The sequence below is a fragment of the Alosa pseudoharengus genome, unplaced genomic scaffold (genome assembly GCF_046254945.1).
Source record: "Alosa pseudoharengus isolate Yale_2024_CS ecotype anadromous, Long Island Sound unplaced genomic scaffold, YU_APseudo_1.1 YU_APseudo_1.1_scf_10, whole genome shotgun sequence".
Lineage (NCBI taxonomy): Eukaryota > Metazoa > Chordata > Actinopteri > Clupeiformes > Clupeidae > Alosa > Alosa pseudoharengus.
This window is the reverse complement of record NW_027468565.1, coordinates 10378950-10389728: the sequence shown is the minus strand read 5'-3', so window position 1 is coordinate 10389728 and position 10779 is coordinate 10378950. Positions and strand designations below refer to the sequence as shown.

General features: G+C 47.5%; 1 protein-coding gene across 1 annotated transcript; it reads left to right on the top strand.

Moving 5' to 3' along the window:
- Nucleotides 1-3656: 3656 nt before the first annotated feature.
- Nucleotides 3657-10144, top strand: prrt4a (proline rich transmembrane protein 4a). Its single transcript, XM_076272771.1, has 2 exons — nucleotides 3657-4482; nucleotides 8076-10144. The coding sequence occupies exons 1-2, from the start codon at nucleotides 3657-3659 to the stop codon at nucleotides 10142-10144; spliced, it is 2895 nt and encodes a 964-aa protein (XP_076128886.1).
- The last annotated feature ends 635 nt before the right edge of the window (nucleotides 10145-10779 follow it).

Here is a 10779-nt window from a genome sequence, read left to right as displayed (position 1 = left end):
CCAACAAAAAGCACATGCACACCCTCACACCAACCCACACACTTACACAAACCGGTTACACACACACACACAGACACACACTGGACCACTGTGTGTGTTATGCCTCATTTGGTGCCTTTCTGCTTGCTCATTCAGCACAATGAACACATCCTCACTCTCTGTCTGACCACAACTCTTCTCAGTGTCCCTCCACCTCTGGCTCATCACTCTTTTCTCTCTCACTCACTGTCTTTTCTCTCTCACTCTCTTTTCTCTCTCACTCTGGACTTTTTTCTTTAAAAATCAATCTCTTTTGGTTTAATCTATTTTATTTTACTCTGCTTGGTCTTTTCATCTCTATCGACTTGTTTTAGGAATGTGTTTTAACTTGTTTTAGGAATGCTTTTCACTTTTTCTGTGCTTTTATGATTCTCTCTGCTTCTCTCTTTCACTCTTACCATCTCCTTTTCTTGATGTCTCACACCACCCATGTTGACATAATATTATTGTCAATAAAAACAAGAATGCATTCTATTTAATGGCGCCTACTGTGCATATCAATAAACAGATTATACCATTTCATGCTTAAGCATCACCTCAAAGCCCTTTGCATTTGTTTATTCATTCATTGTGTATGAATTCACATTAGACCACCAACAGTTCTACAGTGGAATGCAACATAATACTCTCTTTCATAGAAGCTATAAGCACAATGATGTACTGTATCATAAATTTAGGAAAACACCAGTGAGCAATATGTTATAGAACTGTTTGGTGTGTTTGTAACATGTTGTGCCAAAGATTGAAGGCATGCATTACTCCCGTAATAGAATGATATTTGTAGGAATGGTCTTTTCTCTGCTGGTGTCCTACTTCAGTCAAAGACCCTCTGGGTTTGTTTAAATAGACATTGATCTATATGCTCGCTGCGCTAGCCTCCCAATGGCCACACACACATACAGTACACACACGCACGGTCCCCATTCACTGGAGTTATCGCAACAAAATGTCTGATGTTTGGTTCCATTCCATTTCAGAAACCACAACAAGAAAAAAAACACTCCAGCACGAAAAGGGACTACTGCCATGATTCATGTGCCCATAAACAACACACTGACATGTGATAATCCACTCCTGGGCTTCATGTCATAAAACAAACAGCAGATCACCTCAGAACCTCACATATCACTACTTAGTCAGTCTTAATAAACAGAGGTGGCAGAGTGTCCCAGCCAGCTATTTCAACAGCTCTTTCCTCTCATTTCTCTGCATGAGAATTTAATCTAACAGCAGCCACTGATAGCAAACCTGCTGGCTGCTTTGGCTGCTTGAAACACCTAAACTATTGAGTCTTGTATTTATAGATCTCCAGGTGCAAGATTGTGGTAGGAGATCAGACATCCTCTGGTTCTTTTCCTTGTTCTCATCTTGGCACTTTCAAGTGGCTGCCTTTGCACGCACATAAGGTGATTATATGACCACTGATCCAGGATCAAGAAGAAACAACAGTGGCCGCCACCACGTCCCCAGCTTTGCTCAAAATAGGCCTCAAAGGCTACGTCCTCCTTCGAGCCTCTTTCAGGGGCTACAGTTTCACTGAGATCTTTCACAGGGAACTTATCAAATTTTACTGGCAGCATGGTTTGCCTCATCATTTCCTGCCCCAATGCACACCGATTTACCGAGTAGAGAGGAACTGCAGTAACTGCAAAGTTACTACAACCTCAGAACACTTACGTCACTTGCAGTTGGGAGGGTCATGTGAGACATTATGAGGGGCAGTCACTCCATAATTACAGAGGGACATCACGTTCACATGGAGAGGGGCCCCTCGGATGCAGGCACCGAATTGGGCACTTTTAAAGCCCATTTTCCACACTGAGAAGCATGGCCATGAGACATTAAGCACTGCTGTGGTGTTTGTGATGACCATTTAATTGCCATAATAACATACTGTGCTGTTGGGGTTAACAGCATCATAGAGGAGTTCTTTCTCTCCGTTTTTTAAGTCTCAACTGTTTCTCAGCTCTTCTCCTTGCCATCTATATCTGCGCTGACAAAAACATGTATAAAGCAATAAGCATGATGGTATGGAAAATTAAACGTTTACATGTGGGACGTATATGGAAACAGACATTTATACTCTGTGGTTTTATCTGTTGTATTAAACAATACTTGTTTGAATACTTTAAGGTTCCCTTTTCTCAAAGTATTAAGGAGACAGATAGACAAACAAATAGTATACTGTAGTACTGTACTATAATCACACCCTCAGTAGAATTAGTAATGAAATGGAGACCTGGGGACGTGGATACCAGGAGAGGAGAAGGTTGGGATTCTGAATAGCACATGAAAGAGTGGGGCATGGCGATGCATGTGTTAGAGAGAGAGGGAGGGAGAGAGAGTGAGACAGAGAGAGGGGGAGACAGGAGGGGGGAACTATGTCACACACACGCAGGCACACACACAGGCAGACAGAGACGGATCTTTACAGCAGTGCAGCATTGTGCGGAGGAATGACTCCATCCTCTCATCTCCTACCCCTCACATGTGCGACGTCTCTGTCGGGGTGAGTAACTTCTGCAGCCTGGGAGCTGTCAGTGTCTGAATTGTTTATGAGAGGGAGTGCATGTTGTGGAGATTCTATGTATTTCAGCACTTATATGTTCGATGCAGGATGGAAATGTAGATCATGGTTTCTCTCTCTCTCTCTCTCTCTATCTCTATCTCTCAGTATTCCCTCCCTAGGTAGATCTAAAGGAGAGAAGGAAAGAACCAGGGCATAGCAGGGAAAGAATCTCACTGATGGATCGCGTAAAATTAGCAAAGAGAGACAGAGGGTGAATATACTGAGCTTTATTCAGAGGCCATGGAAGAGGACCACTCTGATCATTCATTCATGGTCAGAGGCTTAAAGAGATATCTGTATGAAATGTTTGCAAATGTCTGTCTGTGTTCGAGTGTGTGTGTTGAAGGCGGGCAGATTATTAAGTCAGACATCGCTAGAGAAGAAATCATGTGGAGAGTTCTCCACAGTCAGTGCGTGAAACTTTAATAAATTGGGTTAAACATGACCAGAGACTGCATCAGTGGCATGTCTCACTGGTCAAGCAGGCAATTATATTATACATTTCCCACAGGCAGACAAGAAATGTTCCTGTAAATATGTGGCTATGCCTAATGACTTATTTTCACCCTCATCATATCCTTTTCCTGGTGGTGTTCGTTTCGAGCCCATATAATGCTGTTATTCCACTCATCTAGGGTGCATGCACTGCTACAATCCCCAAACTAAAGGCGAATCACAACAACTTCAAAGTGTCCCTGCTAATTTAAGTAATTCATTAATTGGAATTAGTCGTTCCTTCTCCTAAGCTGGGTCGTCTGAGTCTGAGCAACAGTGACAAACACCCCTGGGGATTTTTTTGCCTTCGGAATTTGAAATGCCCCTTTTGGTTATCATTTCATGCCTATAAGCAGCCTTTTGCTTTGACACTATTCTTAGCAATTTTGCAACTGTGTAACAGGCTCTGTGCAGTGCTTGGCTAAAAATACTTATTTCTCTCTCTCTCTCTCTTTCTCTCTCTCTATGTCTGCTCTTGATTGGTTGTCTTTCAGAGCTGAAATTAGTGCCTTTTCTGGGATGGCAAAGCGACGGTGACTGAACAGACGGAGCAATGTTGATGCTCCCAGAGGAGCGGGCAATGTCTTCCCCCAGTGGAGTCCTTGCTGTGTTCCTTTGCTTGGCACTGTTTGACAGCTGTCGTTCCATGGCACTGACCACAAACATGGCCTCAAAGGTCTGGCCCCAGCTGGAGGAGGTCAGCGAACCAACTGACCGCCACCTGCCATCAGACCTGCCACTGTGGACTGCATGGGCAACTGGAGCGAACATGGCCGTGACGGCCTCTCCTCTTGATCTGTGGACATCGCTGTCAGTGAACGCTGAAGAACGAGCCACGCACAGTGAAGATTCTCAACAGGGAGCTGTCCCTCGGCCGTCGAGTGAATTCAAATCTATGCAGAGAACCTTGGAAGAGGGGACATTTCATTTCTCTGAGCCAGACGATCCTTCTTTGACAGACCAACTGGTCAACAGTCAGTCCAACTGGGCAGATGAGGATCACATGTCTGACCTCCACTTCAGACACACTCAAGGGGACTTGCCTGCCACTGACACATCCTCCCTGGTTGCACAGACACCTCTGTCTTCCGCTCCTCCTCAAGAATGGGGCGCGATCGACACTGATAGCGCTGCCACCATGGCGCCACCACTTGGGTCTTCTGTCACACCTGACCTGAGCATGTCAATACCAGCTCTCACACTTCACTCAGATATCCACAGGCTGCCTGGCAGCGATGTCACAGATACGGGTTTAGACACTGATGATGCCATGGACTCACAAGGTGAAGGAACCGAGGTTATGACCTCAGTGCTTCATGAGGAAGATTTTGCAGTAAGACCAACAGAGGAGATGGCATTCATCACAGACTCTTTTGCAGGTAGGAGTTTCTCCAGGTTACGTGTATTTGATGACTTCTAATGGTTCTTTCCATTCTCATATAGCCTGGAAGGCAGCCTGAATTTAACCCAAAATTTGAGGTCGGGTAATTCGCTCTGGACCTGTTCCATTGAGAAGCCTCTATGAAAACTTGAGAACTGTGTGGATCAATCAAATCCGCTGGACGGGCTTGACGATAATGGATAGATGAACAATTGTAGATACACTACCGGTCAAAAGTTTGGGGTCACTTAGAAATTTCCATTCCACTCCATTATAGACAGAATACCAGCTGAGATTAGTTGCATTGTTTTTTTTTTTTTAATCAGGGCAGCAGTTTTCAGATTACATTATGTGCTTACATGTGCAAAAGGGTTCTCGACTGTTGTAGAAAAAAATGGCTGATCTTTAATGCAATATCTACATTGCCCGTTATCAGAAACCATTCATGCAATGTTGCAAAGACACATCTGTTTACTAATCTGATATCATATAAAAAACCTAACTAAGAAAACATTGGAGAACCCTTTTGCCCCATAAAACCCCATAATCATGTCCCAATGGTATCAGACTCAAATTCTGAATAGAATTGAGCATGGCTACGGCAGGCTAATACCTAAAAAGAGTTCTTTGTTACAAATATATTTCACGTTGTATGCGGCATCACAACTCAGTTAAGCGTTCAGTAGAAGAGCTCTCCATGTTGACTGCTCACCAGTAGAGGTCCTAACAGGAGACAGTATAATCTATTAGAAGTCCATTAAAATGATGACCAATGACAGGTGGAGATAATCAAATACTGTACCAAAACACATAACAAAAATGTAAAAATGTTTGAGGTACGTTGGTCTCTGTTGTATTATCTTGTATTATCTATTTGATTAATGTAGTTATTCTTAAAAAATAGTATAGGGAAGGGATATTTGGAATTCATTAAGTAAGCTTGTTTGGAATTTTTTGAAACTTGCTATTAGTCATGTGATTCAGGCTAATCTGAAAGGGCCTTAGAATAAAACATCTTTTCATGTTTGTGAAGAATCATGACGGCATCCTCCTCTTACAAACATTTGACCTGAGCTGTTTAATGGATGGTAGGGGGTTTGTCTAATGTATCCTGTGGTAGCCAGCAGTGTTTGTATGCTGACAATGAGGCTGTGCATAGCAGTACACCGTTGCTGCAGTACAAAATCAGTATTCAGCATGCATGAGATTACCCTTCATTCTTCTTACAGTCTCTCTCTCCCTCCCTTTATCTCCCCCCCCTTTCTCTCTCTCCCTACCTCTATCTCTCTCTCTCCCTTTTTCTCTCCCTCCCTCTATCTATCTCCCTCTTTCCCTCTCTCTCCCTCTCCCTATATCATGTAAGGCAGAGAATCCCTTTTTAACTCCACACATTTCACAACAGAAGTGTGAAGAAGAAACAGTTTCAAATCAGTTATATTTCAGAGAAAATGAACAGATACATGCTCTATTAAAAACTTAAGCACACACACAGGAGCAGAGACAGTGACCTGCCCTCCTTCCCCCATGTCACCTCACAATTTACAAAACTATAATAACAGTTTGACATGTGCAATTTGCACAAAAAGCTCAATAGGAGAGCTCTAACATGGTCCACAATTGTGTGACATGAGAGTGTCCCTGTTTAAGCACAATACGTGCAGTTCTGAAGAGGTGTGGGATTCTCTATATGATTGATGAGTAATCAGAGAACTCTTTGCGCTGGTTTAAAGGATCATGGGGTCAGTCAGACTTGAGGAGCCATGCAGAGCCATTTGGTACTGATGGAGTCCAGGATGAGAAGGCAGAAGGTCAAAGTGCTCAAACCCTGACCACGCCAGGGACAGCAACAACAGGGAGATCTTCTGTCCCAACGCTTCGTCCTGTCATTACAGGTACATATATACGGCCTGCTAGCATGCAGTCTATTTCCACAGTCTATCCTGGTTTCGTGACTAAATGTTGGTGGTAAATCGGAAATCCAAAGACTGGTATGTCTCCGAGGATCATTCTAGGTGTCATTCTCCACATCTTTAGGGTACTGATTTAGAGAGTGTTTGAGGAAAGTATGGCTCTAGCATTCCCATTCATTGGATTCTATTCCATGTCCCTTTCATCGGAAAGATTATCTGTTGGGTTTCTCCACATTAATTGATAATAATAAGTAAACAATGATATATCCATATATGCTACGATGTCACTCTTTGTTATGTTTAGTGTGAGCATACATATCAATGTTGTGAATGATCAGTGGATAGGCAACTTAAGTATAAGTATAATATATATATACTCTTTTTATCCCGTGAGGGAAATTTGGTCTCTGCATTTATCCCAATCTGTGAATTAGTGAAACACACTCAGTGTACACACAGTGAGGTGAAGCACACACTAATCCCGCCGCAGTGAGCTGCCTGCAACAACAGCGGCGCCCGGGGAGCAGTGAGGGGTTAGGTGCCTTGCTTAAGGGCACTTCAGCCGTGCCTACTGGTCGGGGTTCAAACCAGCAACCCTCCGGTCACAAGTCCGAAGTGCTAACCAGTAGGCCACGGCTGCCCCACACGGCTGCCTCCAACTTAGTTTGATCAAAACGTTAAAGGTAAAATCAGGCCAGGTTCTGTTTTTAAATAGTTACAAAAATGAGAGCAACTGAGAGGAAGGTCAGCACTCTCCTAATCTTTCTCTCTCTCTCTCTTTCTTCCTGACCCATTTTCTGCAGCCTACTTCCAGTGTTCTCCCTGTAGAGAGAGAGAGAGAGAGAGAGGAGAGAGCAGCCAATTAGTAGACTATAGACTGCACATTATCCTTTAACAATGTTTGTGTGCCTCCAATTTCTTGTTTTATTTCTGTACTCAACCCAGCGGCATGCAATCAGTCTGAGAACTTTGTCTGACATTTCTCATACCAAGTTTGATACACTTTTAATGCCTGGGGTATTTAAAAAGTACTCACTCATGAATCTGTGGCTACTTAGTAGTCCTAATTTAGACTCCATGTGGACCATACATGGGTTGTTCACAGTTGAATTTTTGGGTGCAGATTTGGATGTGAAAGGGACAGGGGTGATTACCTCCTCCAGCATTTGCATCCAATCCCAATAATAATCTTAATTTTCATGCTGAAAAAACACATGACTGCAAACCATCTCTCTCAATACAATGTCTCAAATGGGTTTTTATTTATCTGCAACCTCACTGACATTTGACTTCATAATTGAGCAATCCGAACGTAAGATCAGGACAAATTAGTGTTGTAGGCATAAGCACTAGTCAGCAAATGTACAATATAGACAGCCTCTTAAGTACTAGTCCTCTGATGAAATCAATAATCAGTTATCCAGCTCAAATTTCAGCATTTGAGAACAATGACGTCCATTCTGAGTATGTTGAGGATAAAAGATGGGAGTGTTAACCACAAAAGTGTCTTGAGTCTTTGAGATGTGCTCACACCTGATTTGAATATTCTTTGATGTACTGTCACCATTTGAATAAAATGAAAATAATCTGAATGGTTTAGGTTGGGCAGAAGCTACAAATTGGCGTCATAGATGTTTTAAATTAGTGAAACTTTCTGTCTGTCTCTCGTATGGTATCGTAGGTATATCTCCGGATGACGCATGGTCAGACACAGACTCACTGTCTGAGTCCTCCTCACTTCCAGACTGCAATGCCATCACCACAGGGGTCTGCAACACTTCAGAGACCTCATGGGCTCCTCCTCCTCCTCCTCCTCCTCCTCCTCCTGCAGGTGACCACGTCAAAAGCAACGGCAATCTTGATGACCTCTCCTCGGCACCGTTTCCCCCAGTGACTGCGTCACTGCCCCTCTTGGTCCCCCTGCTCGTCGACTGGAACGCCGCCATGGCGACATGGGGCCTGGCGTGGGAGGCCCATGTGTATGGGCTGGGCTGCATGTTCGCGCTGGTCGCCACCATCTCCGCGCTGTGCCTCCTGTGCCTGCCCCTGCGTCGTCCGGCCGGCTGTGGCCTGTTCGCCACTGCACACCTCCTGCAGATGCTGACTGGCGCCGGCCGTGCCTTCCTGCTCTTCTACGACCCGTATGGCCAGCGGGAGCGTCTGCCCGGCGCCGCCGCGCTCCTGCTGCACGAGACGCCGTTTCCGTGCCTGACCGCTGCGTTTGGCGCCGTGCTGCTACTGCTCTCGGCGCGCTCGCGCACCCAGCTGCTGCCGCGGGCGCTGCTCCAGCGCTCGTCCTGCACGCTGGCCGCTCTCCTGCTGACCCACGTGGCCCTGGCGCTGGGCTTCGTGGGCCTGGAGGTGCTGCTGCCCGGCCTGCCCTGCCTCGCGCTCGTCCCGCCCGGCGCCTTCGTGGCCCTGGCCCTACTCCTGGCCACGGGGTACCTGCTGTTCTACTGCTACGCCCGCGCCGACGCCAAGCACATCTACCGGCTGAGTGAGGCGTCACCCGAACGCTCGGCCGCAGATGCCGCCGCCACTGCCGCCATGCCGCGGGCCAGCCAGTGCCCATTCTCGGAGGCCGGGGTGTGGGAGCGGGCGGCAGCCACCGGGGTGTTCGCCGCTCTCTTCCTGCTGGCGTGCAGTGGGCTGCGGCTCTATGCCATGCTTCTGGCGGCCGGGGTGGCCGGCGATGGTCAAGTGGGGCTCCCGCCCTGGCCCTGGTGGGGGCTGCAGTTCAGCTTGCGTGGCTGCGAGGCTGGGGTGTGCCTCGCACTCGCTCTCATCATCACACATCCTCTCCTCTATTGCGGGCAGCGGGCAGGTGGTATGTCCAAGCCCCCACACTGGCCCGGATTTGCCTGGAGGTCAGGCGGCGGTGGCGAGGGCAGCTCGACTAAGCCGTCCCTCCTGCCGGGCGGCTACGGTTGGTCCCTGCGGCCCGGCGAGAAGCTGTGTGAAGGCTTAACGCGCAAGGAGAGCGAGAGCGTGCCTCTCTACACGCTCGCCGACCAGCGCTTTTCAGAGACCGATGGCCTCGACCTCCACTACCCCAGCACACCGACCGACCTGACCGCCAAAAGGCTTGCGCACGGCAAGCTGGCCAAGGCCATCTCCATGGGCTCCTCCTTCGCCAGCCTGGACGGAGGGCTCTACAGCGACTCCACTGTCGACCTGCGGCCTCCCTCCCCCATCGATCTGCGGCGGAGCATTGACGAGGCGCTCTTCAGCGAGTCGCTGTTCTCACGCAGCATCTTCTGCTCCTCCAGACTCTCGCTGAGCACCAGGGGGCCCCCGGACGGCCAGCCCTGCAGGGGCCCCGTCGCCGCCACTGAGCCCGGCCTCTACCGCACCTCCTCATGCGGGGACGTGGACCAGCCCGCCGGCGGCGGCGACGTCTCCAGGCCCCCCCACCGGGGCGTCCACACGCAGAGAGGGGCCTGGAGGGGGAGCAGCTCCGCCTCGCTCTGTGGCGGCAACTTCGGAGGCCACGCGGCGGCCCACGGCGCTGCGCCTCTCGCCGTCTGCTGCGCTCACATCCTCCCAGGCCAGGAGGCCCAGAGGGCGCCGGCACGGCACCCTTCCCAGAGGAGATACCCAACGCTGGGCTCCACGTCGTCCAGAGAGAGCCTGTGTGACACACAGCTGGAACGGGAGCAGGTGGACGAGCTCGCTGTACAGGCAGAGTTCGTCAACGTGTGCCGGCAGATTGATGCTCTTAGCATCAGCAGTGACACTATTGATCTGTAGGATCCTATTAAGAAGAGCATGAGTGTCTGCAGGTGCAATTGTATGGTTGCACTCACACACAGTGGACTCTTAGAGTGGAATGAACTGATTGGTGTGGAGGGACCTAACATTTAAATGTGTTTTTAAAAAGCTTCCCTGAAACGAGTGTATACTCTAATAGCAGGGAAGAGGTTTAATGTGCCATCTTGTGGTCATTTCACAGAGTGAAGAACAGTTGAGTGGTAGGGACAAAGCCAACAGTAGGCTATAAAACTCCCAATTAAAACCACTTCTTCAATTTCACATTTTTAAAACATAAGTATGTAATGTTTATATAATGAGATATAAGTCATATAAAGTTGATAAGTATCCATACTTATGGCCAAGAGGATGAGGTATGAGCAATCAAAGGGTCCCACATGTAGGTACTGTATACTGTGGTACATAGATAGAGAAAAAAAGATAATGTTGAAGAAATCAAGTCAAGTGGAGTCTTCTGTGAGGGTTGGATGCAAACATCTCGTTTTTTTCTGAAAAAGGTGAGACTTGGAGCTTCAACTCAGCTGTCAATAATGTGGAGCTCTGTGTAGCTGTGTCCAGCTTTCTGCCCTTAATTTTGCCCTCTGAAGTGTTGCATCCATTTCATTCCAAAGAAT

Bases quoted from the DNA above. Each gene is read 5' to 3' on its own strand.
- prrt4a (XM_076272771.1), top strand. From the start codon at position 3,657: ATGTTGATGCTCCCAGAGGAGCGGGCAATGTCTTCCCCCAGTGGAGTC. The intron at 4,483-8,075 runs GTAGGAGTTTCT...ATGGTATCGTAG, and splicing joins CATCACAGACTCTTTTGCAG to GTATATCTCCGGATGACGCA.